This window comes from Grammomys surdaster, unplaced genomic scaffold (genome assembly GCF_004785775.1).
Source record: "Grammomys surdaster isolate TR1022 unplaced genomic scaffold, NIH_TR_1.0 259, whole genome shotgun sequence".
NCBI classification, from domain to species: domain Eukaryota; kingdom Metazoa; phylum Chordata; class Mammalia; order Rodentia; family Muridae; genus Grammomys; species Grammomys surdaster.
This window is the reverse complement of record NW_021604700.1, coordinates 2,822,648-2,842,123: the sequence shown is the minus strand read 5'-3', so window position 1 is coordinate 2,842,123 and position 19,476 is coordinate 2,822,648. Positions and strand designations below refer to the sequence as shown.

At 40.8% G+C, this 19,476-nt stretch overlaps 1 protein-coding gene across 1 annotated transcript; it reads left to right on the top strand.

Moving 5' to 3' along the window:
- The first annotated feature begins 3,242 nt into the window (after positions 1 to 3,242).
- On the top strand, positions 3,243 to 18,052 carry Tsen15 (tRNA splicing endonuclease subunit 15). The gene is made up of 5 exons (XM_028775765.1): positions 3,243 to 3,459; positions 5,874 to 5,955; positions 6,147 to 6,282; positions 17,004 to 17,145; positions 17,501 to 18,052. Exons 1-5 carry the CDS (start codon positions 3,334 to 3,336, stop codon positions 17,519 to 17,521), a joined length of 507 nt encoding a protein of 168 aa, XP_028631598.1. The 5' UTR covers positions 3,243 to 3,333; the 3' UTR covers positions 17,522 to 18,052.
- The last annotated feature ends 1,424 nt before the right edge of the window (positions 18,053 to 19,476 follow it).

Sequence of the window (19,476 nt, the reverse complement as noted above, 5' to 3'; positions counted from 1 at the left end):
ATTCTTCAAAAACATCTTGCTTGATTTTTATCCTAAGAAATTTATTTTTGTTGTTTCATTCTAAATGTAAATAGCCCTTAAAATGAAATACATTATATCTTGATTTTGTAAATGCAGGCTTTAGATTACACTTTCAATTGTGTGAAAAGAATCAGAGGACTTGGATTTGATTTATTTTAGATATTTTTGTACTTGTTGGAGATTACCTCATATATGTTCATGCCTGTGGGTAGGAAAATATTATAACTTTCTGTTAGTTAGGATTTTACTGCTGTGAACGGACACCAGGACCAAGGCAACTCTTATACTACATTTAGTTGGGGTTGGCTTACAGGTTCAGAGATTCAGTCCATTATAATCAAGGAAGGGGTATGGCAGTGTCCAGGCAGGCCTGGTGCAGGCAGAGCTGAGAGTTCAACATCTTCATCGGAAAACTGCTAGCAGAATACTGACTTCCAGGCAGCTAGGATGAGGGTCTTAAGCTCATGCCGATAGTGACACACCTACTCCAACTAGGCCACACCTTCTAATAGTGCTACTCCCTGGACCAAGCATATACAAACCATCACACTTTCCAAAATATTTTACTAGAAGAATTAGTATCTCACCTACCCTTGAAACAAGAGAATGAGAAGTCATATGGTTTGTGTGCAAAACGTAAATTACAATACACATATATGGATATGATCAAAGTGCTAATGAATAAAAAGCTACATAAAATATGTAGCTCTAAAATGCTACATATTTTAAAACTTGGAGTTAGGCTTATAGAATGCTATGTAAAAGCCCTTCTTTTTCTTCAACACACTTTGAATCACACTTTAGTGTGGGCTTTTTCTCTTGAGACTAACTGAATTAATATATCTCTGCATAGATATTACCAATTTTTTTGTAGGAATAAAATGGTCTGGGTAAAATATCAACCTGGGAAATCATCACTGCAAGTGCCAGGTTAAACAGAATGTGCTTACACGTGCTATTCAGGAGGGAGCTCTATTCACTGCTGCTTGCTTACCTAGCTGTTTCCTTCTAAGCCCTGCAGTACTCTAAATCTAATGAATTATTGAAGCATTTACAAATGGAAAATTCCTGCAGCCTATCAGAGCTGAAACTCTACCCTGCTGTCTGGCAGATTTCACTCTAAGCTTGCTGCAAGAGTCCTTCTGATTCTGTGCTTTAAATGCAAGGTTCTCTGAGAGTCCTGAATCCTTTGTGTTTATTCTTAGCCATTCCTAACCAACAAGACCTACTTTAAAATCTCCAGGTACTAATCCGACAGGAAAAAAATTCCATTTTTGTTCAACTCTTAAATAGACGGTGGAATCAAAAGTCAGAAGCATTTTATATAAAATGTGTATGTATCATTATTTTTCTACACAATAGAATTTAATCTATCTATAAAAAGTTTCTAGTGCTTTCATTACCATTCAGGGCTCTCTCCCCCCTCCACTCTTCTGCTTATCCTTTATTCCCCCCCCCTTTTAAAAAGATTTGTTTATTTTATGTATATGAGTACGCTGTAGCTGTCTTCGGACACAACAGAAATGGCATCAGATCCCACTACAGATGGTTGTGAGCCACCATGTGGTTGCTAGGGATTGAACTCAGGAGCTCTGGAAGAGAAGCCAGTGCTGAGACATCACTCAGCCCTCGTAGAAAATTTTCCCTTGCAGATGTTGGAGTCTTATTCACCCAGAATCTATTCTCCTTGGATTTCCTGAATTACAGGATCTCCGTTCTCAGATTAGGAACCAAATGCTATTAACTCTTTGACCAATTTAAGTGTTTAAATTAAACAGAGCCAGAGAGGAGAGTTTATTCATTTCTAATTAGTGTCAGTGTTTGCTGCTTCAGGGAGCCTCACAATTTTAGTACTATTTGCTTTTGGAGGTGGGGTGTTGTTCAATAGCTGTTTTGTGGAGGCAAAGATAATGATTTCATACGGATCTTTGTAGGTGGAGTTTTCTTGTAGTTAATTTTCTGATACATTTAAGGTTTTCTCTCTCTTTCTTTTTTTTTAATTCAACAATGTAATTTATGTCTCATTTAATTGATATTTATCATTTTGTATGGGCAAATTTATTTCATTAAAATAGTGAAAAAATTGGCCATCATGTCTTCAACATTTTCTACCCATGTGGCAAATCCTTAAGGCTTTGTTTGTTCTTTAAGGCTTTGTTCCTTTTCTGTGTGTTCGTTTATTGAGACAAGTTTTGATATATAGCCCAGGTTGAACTAGAACTTACTCTGTAGACTCAGCTGGCCTCAACATCATGGTCCTTCTGTTTCACCCTCCCAAATTCTGAGATTATACGCATTCACCACCAAGCCTGGCACTTTGACTCCTTCCACTTATGAAAGTAAATGTCCATCTCTGGTGATTTCTCTTGATCTACCTGCAACCTCACCTGCTCCCCACCCCCACTCCCTCCAAATTTCATTTTGGTTGTCAAAAAAAAAAATCACCCACTGAAAATCTTTATTTCTGAGATCGTAATCTTGAACTACAGAACGCCCATTTGGATTTTTAAAAATTTACATTTTTGGGATTTGAATCTTGAGATTTCCATCCCTTAAAAATATGCTTTACTGTACTTCAGTGTTGATGGTTGTAACGGTCACATCAAAGTCTTGTTTGTTTCAACACAAGATTCTTAATCGACTGTGGTTTTGAATCACAAGTTTTCTTTTGCCTGGTACTTTAAATTTGGAACCCTTTTTGGTCTTGGTTAATATAGTGGCTTTGAAGTCACTCCTTTTATTTACCAGGAATCTCCGCTGGCTCCTTTTTCACTCAGGGTAAATCCAAACCCACTTGCCATGCCCTACTCATCAGTCTGAAGGGTCTCATCCTTGGCTTTTAAGTCACGTGTTTATGTTAGTTCTCAATACCCGTTCAACACTTCATGTTTTTTCTAATCTTGAAAGATGGCTTGTTTTACAACTATGCTTTTATTTTAAACTTCCACAGTAGGGCATTGAATGGGGTCTTTTCCTGCTCCCAGGAACTGAAGATCAGGATCTGAAGGCAAAGACGATTTAAGAATCCTTCATTTCTCAAGCGAGAACACGTGTTTACGAAGGGCTGAAGAATTCTGAATTCAGGTTATTAGTTAACTTTCTCTACCCTTCAAACTGCCCAGACTAGCGGCGGTAGGGAGGAGAGGTGTGAGGGCAGAGCTCATCCGCGCTGGTGCAGGTCCCCTGGTCAGAGGGCGTGGCCCGGCCAACTCTCCGCCCAGTGTGCGCGGCGGGAAGCGGAACTCAGACGTGCTGGTCTCGGCTTCTGGCCGGGTGGGGTTCGCGGTGCACAACGACTTCTACCCGGGCGGCATGGAGGAGCGCAGCGATTCCGAGCCTACCCCAGGCTCTAGCGGGCCTGGCCCCGGTCCGGTTCGCGATGGCGGCGCCGCCCACAAGTGGGCTCCCGAGGACGCCTGGATGGGCACACACCCTAAGGTCAGGAGGCGCGAGGCCAGCAGGGCGCCGACCCGGCCCTCGGCACTGCGCTCCCTCTCTGGCCCACGTCTCAGCGGAGGACACACGCCAGCCTTGCGGCCGGGGGTTTCGGGGGATGGGTAGGGAGAGGGGGAAATCCCGACTGCAAGGCCACTGGTCGCCTGCAGTTTCATTTTTGTTTGTTTATATGAGTTATATAGTACAGACTGACATCATTCCTATCACGCTCCCAAGGCCGCTGATGAGCCCTCCATTAATACCTGTTTTCCTAACTAGATAGTCCTTTCTGAGATGGACTGAGTCCACAGTTAACAGATCAGAAATAGTCTGTGAGCCAGGCAGTGGTGGCACAGGCCTTTAATCTCAGCACTTGGGAGGTAGAGGCAGGAGGATTTCTGAGTTCGAGGCCAGCCTGGTCTACAGAGTGAGTTCCAGGACAGCCACAGCTACACAGAGAAACCCTGTCTCGAAAAACAAAAACAAAACAAGCAAGCAAACAAACAAAAAGTCTGTGGGCTATGGCTGAGATCTAGGAGTCTGAAAATAATGTGTTTAGGCACAGTCGCATTACACTTAGCCTTAGGCCCAAAGTGTGTGCATCTTGATTCTGTATGGGAGCAGAATCCTAACTTTTCAGATTTCTTAGAAAGTTTGAGTAAGTTCTTGCATAGGGCAGAGAACTATTAACATTATATTTTCTGTGTTGGCCTCAAGGAAAATAAGAATAACCTTTTGCTTGTCAAGGAAAGTGAATATTTGTAAATACAAATCTTAAAAAGGTACCTTTTCCCACTTCTTGAAGCACAGTGTTTTACTATTTCCCGTCATCGTCTCCATAAACAATAGGATGGGAGTTACTTGGTTCCATAATGACAGGGAAGGGGTCAGAGAGAGACAGAGAAGACATCAACAGTGACTAGGAACATGGAGGCCATTTCAGACTTCCCAAGTTTGAATCTTATTTCTGTTACAAAGGTGGTAAACTTTGATCTGCTTTGACTTGTTTGACCACACTGTAGTTGTGCTTCAATTTTTTGTCGTGTCTCAGTATATCACAGTTTCATTATTTAAAAATAGGGGATAATGGTAGTACTTAACCTCATAGGGTAATTTTTATAAGGAATCTGACATATAAAAAGTACTATATAAGTGTTTTTTAGTAATTCTTTGAAGGTTTGATGTTGCCTTTAGACAGTTTTACTTGCAGATTCTTTTCCTGTTGAACTTAATGACTGTATAAACCACCACATCTTCCTGTTGATATTTTTTTCTTCCAGAATCAACAAATTAGACCTTATAGCCTAACCCAAAATTATGTCTCGATACCATTGTCAAGCACCTTTTGAGATTTGGGACACACAAAGCCTTTCTTTTGAACCTGTACATTTACCATGTAGCCAGTGGAGACGGTGACTTTAGGTCTGTCCCCTCAAGGTTCTCCAAATATCTGATCTGTGCATCAACTCTGTGTGTATACACCTGCCCCACTGTGTGTGGATGCCCAGGGCCTTCCCTGCAGGAGTAGATGTCTGAGGTTTTCAACTAGCAAGTCTGAAAGAAGTAATTTGCTTCTTTAAAACTCAATTAAATAACTCCCATTCAAAAGCAGGAACTGTTAATAATTAGCAGATATTTTTTTCTGTATGCAAGTTAGATGCCAGAGGAATTGAGGCATCCCGTAACATAGCTCAATGAAAATCTAAATTTTCTCTGCTCCTGGTGGATATGATTATTTATAGACTTGAATATCTGTAGCTTATTCTTGATTTCCATCATTACTCTTCTTCGTACACACAAGTCACACAAGGCTTCCTTTGCATCCAGTCTGTCATGAAACATTTGCTAGTCCATCCTCTGAGAATACTTCCTCTGACCTATTCTGTTATTGTTTTATAACTCACACACTTTTAATTGTCATTTGCCTACCAGTTTTAAGTATAGCTAGTCCTCCATATATAGGATTTACTAATTAGTTTTTAATTGAAAACATTTGAAAAAAATTTCCTCTGCATTATACATGTGCAGACTTTTATTATCATTATTTCTAAACATTATGTAGCACTTAAAGTAACCTGTAGATTGTTTAAAGTGTGTGGAAAGATCACACAGATTATTTGTAAATATTCTTGTGTTTCTATAAGGGACTTAAACATTCTTAGATTTTTGTAATTGATAAGGTAGAGTCTTTGATGCAGAAAGGGAGGCTGCATGGACATATTTAACAATTGTAGATTTTCTTTAGAGGCAGAGATAAGATTGTATGTTCTTTTAACTTCCATTAAATCTGGAAGATAGTTTATATCCATATATATATATGGATATATATGCATATATTTAGTGAATATTTGTTAAATGAAAGAAAATATTGAGCTATTATTTTCTCCTCTATTTAACAATTATGTTTTGATTTTCAGTACTTAGAAATGATGGAGTTAGATATAGGAGATGCCACCCAAGTTTATATAGCATTCTTGGTTTACCTGGATCTCATGGAGAGTAAGTTGCTTGTTTATATTGGTTTGCTATTGGGGTTGGGGAGGTTGGGGGATTGGGTTGTCATATAGAATTATTCACATATAATAAGCAATATTATAATAGTGCAGTTTGCTCATCTGAGTATTAGAAGTTTAGAATGGTTATCTTTGCTTTTGAATGAATGCATTTGCCCATTCTTGATGCTCTTTCAGGTAAGAGTTGGCATGAAGTAAACTGTGTAGGAATACCAGAGCTACAACTCATCTGCCTCCTAGGCACTGAGATCGAAGGGGAAGGGCTGCAGACGGTGGTGCCTACACCCATTTCTGCTTCCCTCAGCCATAACAGGTGAGCAAGGACTTTTGTCTTAGTAAACCCTTAGACCCTTGCCCGTTAGACTCTTTGTGGGTTTTCTTTTTTCTTGTTTTTTTTTCTTCACTTTTATAAATTCCTTTTATGGTTTTGTCAATAATCTTTCATTGGTTGTATGTTCCAGCTTTTAACCCCACCCCTTGCCATTTTATGCGTTAATGAGTGACATCTTAATTTGAATATAATCATGTGCACTCATCCTTTCTTTTATGATCATCATCCTTGTGTCTAGCTTGAGGTGTATTTCTTGCTTGGCATTCTAAATAAAGGTCTCTTTTTAATTTAATTTTTAAAAGGTTAACAAGAGATTCTGTGTTTGAAAAAATGACAGAGGAGGAAAAGAGCCTTCGTTCTCCTGAATAACCCCTGTCATCCTCATTTCCAACAGAGTTCTCTAACATTTACTCACCACTCCTTGGAGTTTGCAGACTCCGCACGTGCAGTGAGGCCATGCTGTCTGTGGTAGTTGTTGGGGATTCCTGCTTCATTCTCAGGCTCTGTGGATCTATTATGTTGTTTATAGCTACTAGGTTTGTTAAGTTGGGGAGACTATCAACATTGCTATCAATTTTCTCTAGATTTTCCAATCTTTTAGAATTTAGGTTTTCAAAACAGTTCCTTAATGAACCTCTGAATTTTATTAGTATCTGTCTTCATATCATCCAGATTTCATCTGTCTTCATCTCCAGATTTACTAGTCCAGGCATTCTCCATCTTTGGCTGATTTGAGTAAGTGTTTGTTTTATCTTTTTAAAGACTGAGCTCTTAGTGTCATTGGCTCTTCATCTATTGTATGTTTTATTTCCAGTTCATTGATTTCTGCTTCATCATTATTATTTTTCCATCTATTAATTTTGAGTTTGGCTTTCCTTGTGTTTCTGAAACCTAAGGTACATCATTAAGTTATTCTTAATGCTCTCTTCTTACTAATTGCTATAATTGCTATAATTCTTCTAGGTCAGGCAGGCTTTGAGTACTCACACTTTCAGATGTCTCACTAATGAGCACATTATAGGCAGCTCTTGTGCTCAGGTGCGAGCGTCCTAAGGCAGTGCCTAGAGGTGGAACGATTGGGATATATGGCGTTGACACCTGTCTCTTTTGACTGTTACTGCTAAGGTGTCCTTGGAGGAGGATTGCTGTCAGTTTACACTGTGACTGACAGTGTAGGAGAAGAGATATGCCATGTATAACTGGCAAAGGCCTATTCAGATTAAATGGTTACTGTGACTCTTACTAGCCTGGCACTCCCCGAGAAGGCTTGGCTGCAGGGCCAGTGAGCTCTAAAGACCTACTGACTGCCCTCCCAGCACTGAGATTGTAGGCACAGGCCCTCATACTCGCTCCTAATGTGGTTGTTGTTTTAGTGGGGATTTGGGGGATCAGGCTTAGGCCTTCATGCTTGTGTAACAAGCACTGTAGTGCCTAAGCTTTTCTCCAGCCCTTTGTTCTTCTTTCTTTATTGAATTTTAAAAGATCTTTTATTGTAAAATAAAACCCATACCCAAGACCCCATAGTTCCAAATACCCAACTCCCATAACTGTGGCCAAGGCCTTCTCAGAGCCCTTCCCAGTGTGTGGAATGGCTCATTCCTTCTCTCAGAGGTAACTACTATTCTTACTTTATGACAGTTGACCTATCCCAGTGTGTGGAGTGGTTTGTTCCTTCTCTCAGAGGTTACCATTGTTCTTACTTTATGACAATTGATCTATCAGCACAGCTCAGAAACTATGTTGGGATGTGAGTGGATGCCACTGATGTATTAACAAGAACACTGACTTAATTTTAAGAATATCCTGCCTGGCCCATATTGTTAGAAACAAATGACGTGTCACACATCACAGAGCAAACTGTTTCCAGGAGCCATTTGAAGCTGCACTGGCTAGTTTCTTATGACTCTTATTCTTAATGCTTTTTATTTCTAACAACACCATAAATAACGTTTTTATTAATAGGGAAATGGGAAGCATAATAAACCGAGAGCCAAAGACATAAACAGGCTGCTGGAGTTCAGGGTCATATGTGTACCATAATAACTCCTTATGTACAGTCAGAGTTTTGGAGTCTATAAAACTGGGCAGCTGGCACGTATTACCTGTAACTTGTGTTAACTACAGTGCAGTTTCAGAATGTGCCTTTAGTGTAGACAAACAATCCTACTGTATCGGTTCAAACCATTAGCTATCTTGCTGTTTGATTATTGAGTGGCAAACAGACAGAGTACATTGTATCTGTCTTCAGACATACCAGAAGAGGGTATTAGATCCCACTACAGATGGCTGTGAGCCACTATGGGGTTGCTGGGAATTGAACTCAGGACCTCTGGAAGAGCAGTCAGTACTCTTAACCACTGAGCCATCTCTCCAGCCCTCATGGCTCATTTTTTATGCTATAGAGTGTATATTTTTTTGATTCCTTAAAACTTAATAGTTCTGAGCAGTTCTTAGTATCAGGTCTTAATGTCACTGTATATCTGGTATATTTCTCAGAATTTCTGGACTTTTTTGTGTGCATTTCCTATTAGCTTTCCCAGGCTGTGGTCCTGGTGGCTTTGTTTTCATAGTTTCTAGCACTAGACAGGCAGATTTCATTCTATTACTAATATAGACCCACAGCCATTCAAGTATAGTTAATGTAGTGTGTCACAGTTTTCAGTCTCAGAAGGTCGTGTGTGTGTGCGTGTGTGTGCGTGTGTGTGTGTGCGCGTGTGTGCGTGTGTATGTGTGTGTATGTGTGTGTATGTGTGTGTATGCCTGTGTGTGTGTGTGTGTGTGTGTTGCGTGAAATATATAAAAAAACAAGGCACCCACACTATCACTGGCTAATTTCTGGTATTGTAGTTTCCCTGCTGCTAGGGTCTCCATGGAGCAGATCTTGTTCACATTCCCAGCCATCTGCCCCTGTGATTAGCTGTCATAAATCCCTGTAACCCAGTAAAATCAAAATGCTAGAGGCTTGTAATTTATTAGTCAGATTTATATCAGTAAATTCTCAACCCACAAAACACCTGCACAATGAACTCAAAACAGAATTGATATAAACACAAACTACACCCCTAGATGAGGCAAATGTACCCTACTTATTATTTAATCATCTATCTAAGAATCCCTAATACTTACAGCTCCTAGGACGGTGTGGTTCTGGCTCCTCTTCCTCTCCTGTAGGTTCCATCTTGTCTCCTCCTCTCTGTCTCCCACTCTTCCCTCTGTCTCTAATTCTCAGCCTGCCTTCTTTCTCCACTGCCCACTCATAGGCTCTAGCCTTATCCTACACCTGCCTTCACCTGCTTACAGACAGCAATCTGTGTGTTTGTGTGGGTTCGTGTGCGTGTGTATCCTTCTGAAAATACTAGTTTAATTACTTTTCCTTTGGGAGAACAAAATTTGCAAAATGTCTGTTTCTAATTAGTGGAGATACTATGCTGTTGGATATGAGTTGTCTATTTGCTGTTGTTTCTTTTTTTATTTACAATATTTTCTAGATAATTTTTAGTCTGCATTATGAAATAATAAATGAGCATGGTATGTCCTCAGCTTGTGTTCTGCTTAAGTGAATCTCAGGGATCTAAGGAGTCCGTGTAACACTTCAGAAAATGCCTGTGGATGTGAGTGCTTTTCTCCAGATAAAGCGGTGTATGAAGTCACAGTCACAGATTTCCACAGAGGTCATAGAGCTGATGGAATTAAAGATGAAGACTGGGGGATGTAGCTCAGTGGGTAAAAGTGCTTGCTATGCAAGCCTAAGGACCTGAGTTCAAATCCCCAGCACGTATGTCAAAAGCCAGCTGTGTGCCTGTAACCCTAATGTTGGGGGCAGAGACAGGCAGATCTTGAGAGCTTACTGGCCAGCCAGCCTAGCAAAACAATGAGGTTCTGCGAGGGAGTCTATTTTAAAGGAATAAGGCAGAGAGGACAATTGAAGAAGACATTCAGCATCCTCTTCTGGTCCCTTTGTGTGTGCAACTCTGCAACCCTCCCCACCCCTACACACACTTAGAACAGTGTGAGACAACAAGGAAGCCTGCATCAGTTTGAGGCGTGTCCCATCTTTTTCAATGTGGATTTTGAAAATGAAGTAAAATTTATGTTTAGGTAGCTTCCCTTTGGGTGAAAGTTAAAACTAAGTGTTTTACCATGATCACATATACTGACAGCTGAAAGAATACATATTCCTTCAAAGAAAAGCTACTCTGCCATTGAGAGTCACACCTGAGTCAGGATTACTGTGTTTCAGGCGTTTAGAATAGCGTTAAGTACAGGTGATGTAAAGGGGAAATATTTTAAGTACCTTACAGCAAGGCTCAGAATGAAATAAGAGGGAAAAGGGGTTTTCTGTTTCTTGACCACCAGTGTTTTGTTTCTTCTTGAGAGACCTTACATCCTGTCTCAATTTCAGTGTCAGTGCAGTGGTTCTCAACCTGCGGGTCACAACCCCTTGGCGGTCAAATGACTCTTTCACAGAAGCCACATATCAGTGTCCTGCATATCAGATATTTATGTTACGACTCACAACAGTAGCAGAATTCAGTTGTGAAGTCTCAATGACAATGATTTCATGGTTGGGGGGTCACACAACATGAGGAACTGTATCAAAGGGTCACAGCATTAGAAAGGTTGAGCACTGGTTTAGTGCTTTCAGTGATATATTAGAGGGGCTGGAGCTAGAACCATAGCTGGGTATCCAAGCCTTTCTGTAGTTCTATATGGTAAAATGAGCTGAGTAGGATTGAATTCTTACACGATTATGAAATCCACAGAGTTCATGTGAAATCTCCATTGTTTTAAAGATGGTAAGGTTGTTTGTCCTTAGTACTAGCTGTGCATTGCTGATCTGTCACACCTGGCTAAACTGTAAAGCTTTCTCAGTGTTAGAGGGCAGTGCAAGTGGGACGGAGCCTCCCAGCCGCACACTAGAGCATTCTCTAAGTCACTCAAATGTCCTCTTTCATGGCATGACTTCTGGTGCAAGTGTCACTCCGCAGATCAGGAAGCAGCTTCAGCATTCCAGCTGTCTTCTAGTTCACCTCTAGAGAGGGGAAAGCCTGAGACCTCGCCGTCGGTCGTCGAGGCTAAGGAGACTCCTTTGGCAAGATTCCTGTACAGTGAAGGAGTGCTGGAGCCAAAGTTAGGATGCTTGGTTGTCCTCATCTAGGTTATTTAGGCATACCATGTCCTGCTTGCCACAGCCCTCTCAGAAGAATGCACTTCCTTCTTCCTACACTGAACTAAGTAAAGTGTAGTTCTTCTTTTTCATTTGTTATTTTTCTCTACATAGCCTTTGAAGACCATCAATAGTAATTTTTCTTTAAGTGACATGATTACTTACACAAGTACTTTATCAGCTGTTAGTGTTGTCCCTACAAGATATCACAGCAGTTTCCCACACAATATAAATGGATAAATTATTTATTTGTGTACCAGTTGAATTAATAGATTTGCAGGGAGAAGATGATATTTTAAGCTGAATAGAGAAAATTAAAGTCGTGTTTTACTGTTCTTACATTAAAATAACAATGTTAAGATGTAAATAACCATATTTTTAACCATTAAATACAGTGAACATAAATTAATATGAATATAATTATAGACTATTGAAAGGCAAAATAGGCTATTTTGGTTTGGGGAGAGGATAAAAAAGTAAATTTTAGATTGCTCATGGTTTTTCTCGTTTATATTGGAGGCCTGGAGTCAAGGGTACAAAGTACCACAGGCCTTTCCTACATGATGCTCAGAGTCCAGGGTTTAGAGGGACAGACTATACTTAGGGTGATGTATGGAGGAATGTATCTACAGTACTTCAGAAGACTGCAGAGGGATGAGACAGAAGTCTAATGGTATAGGAAGGAGTGGGGAGTCTGGGAGTATTCCCTGGAAGACAAGCCACTTGAAAGAAGTACAGACCTTGAGATGGACAAGAAGGAGCAGCAGCAGTCACGGTGGAAACAAATTGTTGAGCCTGAGCAAGCCTGACAGCCATGACTGGTTGGTTGTGAACGGGTATGTAGTAATGGCAGAGGCAGCAGCTGCCTACATTTGGTGAGAGCTTGAATTATGTGTTCATGTATACATGTGGGTGGGGCAAGGGAGAGATGTGTTCTGGGAGATGCAAACAACTGGAAGAGTGGGGCAGAGCGGAGAGGAGGGACGGAAAGAATGTTTAAAGAGTCACCCTCCTGGGCAGCAGTACTTTAGGAGAAGCAGCCTGGGAGGGATGGTTTGAGAGTAAGGAATTCAGAAGTAAGAGAAAGTAGAGCAGGAGTTTTTGTCACTGTGAGGTCTTTAGGAAACAGCAGTAGGTCCTGAAAGAGAGAGTCAGCTATGGTGGTGCTCTTCTGTTTTCCATGAGGGATCCCAGCTGGAATGGACGAGCCTGTGAGCATGTAAGAGGCGGTTAGTGCAAGAGTGTCCTTGGATGTGTGGTCCTCCTTCACTTTCTCCTCTTTACCTCTGCTGAACTTTTCAAGTTCCTGGCCTCTAGGTGTTGCCATGCCCTGGGACTTAGTCTCTATCTTCAGACTCACTCCTCTGTCCATGGGTAAATGTCATCGGTACACTGATGCCTCCACAATTTATATCTCCATATTTCCACTTTAACTGGCACTATGAACTTCAAACTCATATATGTAACTCTTTCCTTGACGTGTCTACCATGATCTAAATGGTGACCAATGAGCATGTCAAAAAAGAAGTGATTTGTTCTATATCTCCTCCTTTTGTGATTTCTCCAACTTTGTTCATTCTGAAGCAGAGTCGTACACACACACACATATTTTTTGTTCATTCTGAAGCAGATGTGTACACGCGCACACACACACACACACACACACACACACATATAGACAGACAGACAGACTATATATGGGTAGAGAAAATACATATTTTTCTTGCTATTCCTCATATTTGATGACAAGTCATCAAACCCTCTCCTACTGTAACCTATGCCATAATCTCAGTTTCTTCCCATCTCCACCACAGCTTCCTCATGAGGCTTGAGCTACTATCTCCCCTTCTGCACTGACTGAGGTTACCTTACTACTCTTGGCACGCTAATTGATAGACAATGTGTGTTTGGTATTAGTTCCACAGAAGGGGAGACTTCATTTCATTCAGTGGTTTACCCGCAGTGCCCACCCCAGTGCATGGTACTCAGAACTCAGTATCTGTGTTGTGTGGCTAAGCTTCTGAGGCAGAGAGATAATAGGTAATCCACTAGAGAATGTTAACCCTATTGTCCTTTCAAGAGCTTATAGAGGGAATGGTGGAGGGGCATATATCTGGACACTGCCATTCATTTGCAGAATCTCACTGTTTCCCATTTTTCTGCTGTAACTGCACACCTGACAAAGGTCACCAGACTGACGAGGCAATGTGCTGTGCCTTCTGGTGTCCACTTCCATTGCATTCTTTCTCACCTGTATGCACCCTTTTACCCTCTGTCCCCATGTGGTGTTTCACAGAATAAAAGGTTAGAAGAACCAAGTTTCTTTACGTCATTTCTACTCATTAGTATTTTGATTTAATTATTTTTTCTCAATACAGGGTCTTACTATATAGCCCAGGCTACCACTGGTATTCACTTTGTAGCCCAGGCTGTCCAGTTGATGATCCTCCTGCCTTACTTTCTTGAGTGCTGGAGTGCTGGACGTGTGCTTCTGCATCTGCCTGGGATTTAGTACATAAATGTTACATTTTTTCTTGAATTATAACTTTGTACTTTAAAAATACTTCTTCCTGAAAGCATGGCATTTATTATAAATTTATTTAGTAGCCACTTATTTGAGGCCCGAAATCTGATAATTGATAAAATGACTTGTACTGTTTGGCCTCCTCCATAATCAGGACACATGTCCTCATACAGCCTCTGCTGGGGTCAGGTCTGCTGCTTGCTGGTGAAACCCCAGCTCTGGCCATGTCTTTCAGTTGACACTTTTTTTTTTCTTAACCCTAAGGAAAAAAAATGTAAGCTCACTTTTTTTTTTTTTTAATTTTAGCAAAATGACTTCCTAGTGAGGTGAATAGCCACACAGGCACTTGATTCTTCAGCAAATCCCCACTGAGAGTTCAGCTGCCTTGGTTTCTTGTTTTTTATTTTTTCTTTTTGTTTTTTTTTTTTTAAAACTAGGAAGTTTTGGCCTGATTCCCAAAGAGGTAGTCTGTTCTCCCTGGCATTTTTCTTTAGGCCTGAGCCCATGGAAGAACACAGTGAATTCTGAGCTGTTGCAGAGCTCACAGTCAGGGATTTTGTCAGGGATGCCCTTCCATTATGGCACGCTGAGGCTGATAAAGAAATCAGTACCTTTTATAGATAGAACCACAGTATATCCTTACTTGGCTATTGAGAACAGAAGGATCTGTGAATCAAAGTTAATATGATTTCTAATTCATGGCGCATTTTATTTCAGCATTTTTAGTTAAGAGTGATACTTCCTCAGTTTCTTGTCCTCACTGCAAATCTCTAAAGATTCCACAGTTTCTGTTTTAGGGTCATTAGAGAAAAATCAAATTTAAGATTTATGGGAAAGGCTTAAATAATCTGGCTTTGAGACATTACCCAAATGGTATTGAGTTTGTCTTTGGTTATATTAAGTTATTAAAAATCAACCCTCTTTGTTTATCACACAGAGGTCACCTGTGAAGAATTATCAAAAGGAGAAGTCTACCAGTAGCATCAAATTTTGCTACTGATAATAGAAAGCTATGGTTATTATCAGCATAACCTTTTCTTTAGTTGAGATTTTCTCCCTGAGATTTCACGAAGTAGAAAAGAAGTCACTCTTGTTCACGTGTAGAGTTCTCTGGTTTCTAAGTAAGGTTTCACAGTTTTTGAAAATTAAGTGCTATCTTTCAGTTTTTAAAGTAGAACTTCAGAGCATCTGATGTTATCCATATTTTTTAATAATTAAGGTAGCAGAGACCTGTTGGCTTAAGTATTTTTATGAGCTTATACAGTGTACTGTAAAGGGAACAAAGAATAAAGTCTTGACTAGGAAGATGATGGCTCTATATTAAACACATGTTCAAAGACATGATTTTGAAGAGGAAATTTTGTAAGACTGCCCAGCTGTGGTCAGGCAGTAGCTAGGTATCGTTCTATCCTCTATTCCTGTGAAGACACACTGGTAGTTTTCCCACACACAGCACCAAGTGGTATAAACAAGCTCAGAGATGGGAACTTCCATTTAATCTGGCAGTAATTTCCCTCAGCTCTGAGAACAAAACTTCCTTTACAACTGTTGAGTTAATTCTCTAACCTAAGACTGTTTTGCTGTTGAGGATTCCGAAAACAAGTATGACCTGAGAATGAAAGAACAGCAGTCAGTGCAGTGGACGTTTCCATCTTCACTGGCAGTGTGAGATACACACGCTCCACCCAGGTCACCACCTTACCTTAGGAGACCCGTACACCCGCACATACACAGAAGCATGCACATAAACACATACACACACAGGCAAAATAATACATTTGTACACACAGAGAAGCATGCACACACAAACACAGGTGTGCACATGCACACACACTCACCTATTTTTAAACATTTAATAATAACATGTTTAAAAAAGAGAAATTGAATAAAGTTGTCTTAACAAGTTCTTTCTTTTCTTTCTCTTTCTCCTTTTCTTTTTGTTTCTGTCCCGTTCTCATCATAGTCTGCCAGTTAAGGATACTTAGAGAGATTATGTGTGTTGTGTACTGGAAAGAAGCCGCATGAGTGGCTCAAAGCAGTGTTGCTGTTGCAGAGGCCTCTGGTGTTGTGCCCATCACCCACATGGCAGCTGCTGGTGACTGCAGTTCCGAGGATCCAGCACCCTCTTCTGTGGGCACTGCACACACGTGATAAGTAGGCATGTGCAGGCGAAACACTTGCATCCAAACAAGCAATATTTGACAATTTATGCAGAAAGTATAAGGGGAGAATGGAATCCATTTTTGAGCAAGGAAATGATGACAGGATAATGTGAATAAAAGAATATCAGAAACTCGAGAATGTTAACATAAAAGACTCTAATGTGGCTTCCCCCGATTAACTTGGGAAAATAACACAAAACAAAAAAACCCCCCCAAAAAAAAAAACCAAAAGCAAACCTCACAACATTAGCAGAACATGTGGGCTAATGGTAACCAGTGGGGCGTTACATATTCAAAGGCAGTAGTTATAAACCCCACGGAAAACCAAGGGGACATGTTTATTACAGTCTGTTCATTATTTTTCAGATATTCGAGACAAGGTCTCACTGTGTAAGCCCTGGCTAGCCAGGAGCTCTGTAGGCCTTCTCTCTAGTATTGTCTCTAGCTTTCCATGATTCTCCTGCCTCTGCCTCCCAGGCTGGAAGTATAGGAGTTTTCCATCATAACAGCCCTACAATCTGTTTAAAATAATAGACCCAAGTGCCACTTTGTTCCAATAAGTAACCAAGTTGGAAAACAGGAAAATTAACATCTGTGTTCCTTAGCTAATTAGATGCATAAAACACTCTTAGGTTGTAGTTGTGTTTTGGAGGTTCCAGAATCAGCTGACCCAAAGAGAGTAAATAAGGCAGTGAGTATGTAGGCTGTTCTTAAGGCGGTACATTTGAGCCTCCAGACATGGCCTTAGCATTTTTGGATATCCTACCTTTCCCTCAAGAATTTATGCTGTTCCATCTTATTGTTAATTGAGTAACTGTGAGTCTCAAATATACTTTGTCTTCATTTTCAGAATAAGGGAAATCCTGAAGGCGTCTAGAAAATTGCAAGGTGATCCGGAACTGCCGATGTCTTTTACTTTGGCCATAGTGGAGTCAGATTCCACAATAGTCTATTATAAACTTACCGATGGATTTATGCTGCCAGACCCTCAGGTCAGTTTTGAAGTGATTGACAGGAAACAGTAGTGGGAGAGAGGCTTGGCCTGACCCTGAGTGTGGATAATTTAATTTTTCTATTCTGTGGAGAATATCCTATTTTTCCAGAGCATTTTGTGCAATCATGCATCTCAGTAACTGCAGTGAAATGGAAAGGCCAATAATGGTTGTAATCAAGTACTTAGAGAATTCTAAGTTGACATTCAGTCAGTAACATTTTAGTACATGTCTGGTGTTTGCTTGCTCTCCATTTGTCTGCCTCGTTGGGATAGTTACATTAAATCCCTTTCTCATTTTACTCTTGCATATGCTCTCTATTAGGTGCGTTCTGACTTCTTCCTCTGTGTTACAGAATATTTCTCTTAGACGATGACACCTGCCTTCCTGGTGCTGATTTCATTCCTGAAGGATTGGCTGTGAGGCTCGTCAGCATGCTTCGTCTTTCTCTCCAAGGCAGTCAGGGCTGACTTAGCTAGGCCCAACCCATAACCTTCCTTTCAGAATAAAACCTTCTCGGATGGAAGCACTATATTGCTTGCAAATATAGTTAGCCTAGAACTTTCTTATCAGAGACAGTACAGTTATATGCAGGTTTACATCAAGGATACATTCAGCATGGTGGAGCCTGGCTGTGCCTTTGCCATCCCACACGTGTAGTCGATAGACAGGTATCTATGAATTAACGGTGCAGAGAAAACACTACAGCAAGAAAATGGACAGAGCATTAACATACGTGGTCATGGATGTTAATAACATGCCAGGCCATGAAAGTAGACAATCAGATTTTGTGGTCCCAGTAGGATGGCAGGGCAGCAAATGGATGCCTTGACCTTCTTCACATTTCATTTGTTATTTGTGTTACTTTTATAATAAAACAGTTTAAATAAAAAAAATCTTGAAATCTGTAGTAGTCATCCATCATTGCATGCTAAAGCTAGCAATGTATAACAGCACATTTATGATCTTACGTTTCTATGGGCCAGCGCAACAGGCATGGGCTTGTGGGCTGCAGTCTCATCTGAGGTGCCACCGAGATGCGCTTCCTCTCTTGGCTTCCTATGCCTTGTGATGCTCTCCGCCTCCGAGGGCATGGTGGAGGCCACATTCTGTGCCTTGCCATGTGGGCTATCCCAGCACAACTGATCTCTTTCTCAAAGCCATCAAGGAAAGTCAGCACATTGGACTTACCATCTCGTGTGATGTCACTGGTCTCCCGTCTCTTTTGCCTTGTTCCTCAGTGAGAAGCAAGTCACGATTCCCACCTACACCCGATCTCATGGTTCATTAGGAAGCAGCAGTGACAGGAATGAGAAAAAACAAACAAAAAACTGACAAAAGTCAGGAGTAGTATGCCGAGTGTGACAGGCTTTTCTTGGTCTGTAGTTGACCTGCATCCCCTTGACCATTCCCGAGACCCACTTTTTCTTGATGAAAGACTTTCACAACTTCAGATTCCCTTTGCTGCACCAGAAGGCTTGAAGAACGTGTTTCTGTGACTCCAGTGTGGCAGTTCGAGATCCAAGAATCCTAAGGGATGAATTCTCACTCTCATTCCGATGTGTCACATTGCACTGCGGTGCTGGAGAAAGCAATCTACATTTCAGACATGTGAAGCTTAAACGTCAGATCACTGAGTCAGAGCTAGCTAACGAGACCAAAATGGCCTTTCAAGTCTAAGGCTGGCACTCAGTTTCACTGTACAGTTTGGATTGTTGATTCCAGAATGTTCTCTGTGGCTTTAAGCTGTTCTGCCAGAGCTTATTACCTGCTAATTCGAACAATGACCTTACACAGTCTGAAGGGAGGGAAGGGAAGTGTCTCATTATAGTGAAACAACTAGGTGAAGTGGCCTGTTTGATTAAGTAACTTTGTAATTGAGTTTACATTAGATTTTACCGTTACAGCAAGAGTCCTTAAGAACAGAACAGGAAACCAAGGCTTAAAAACGCACCTCTGTCCCAATTCCTTCAGTAACTGGTACTTTGCAGACTCAGAGACTATTTGACCAACAAAGCCTACTGTATATAGACGGGTCTCAGACAGTGGCTTGCTTTTTGCCTGGAGGCAAATTTAAACAGTCCACATGGACACCAGAGGGTGCTGTAGGCTAAGCGCATCTCCAGACTGCAGGCTCAAATTAGCTTGTGGTTTTTCTTGAGAAGAGTTCTTGAATTGTTTCAGTCTGTGGGAAGTGGTATAAATAAAAATACAAATAAGTCTTATGTCCCCACACCCCCTCTTTCTGACAGGCCTTTAAAATTACACTCTACCCGCATTAAATATATGAGTTGAGTCAGGCTTTGCTCAAAATGTAAATCTATATTTAAA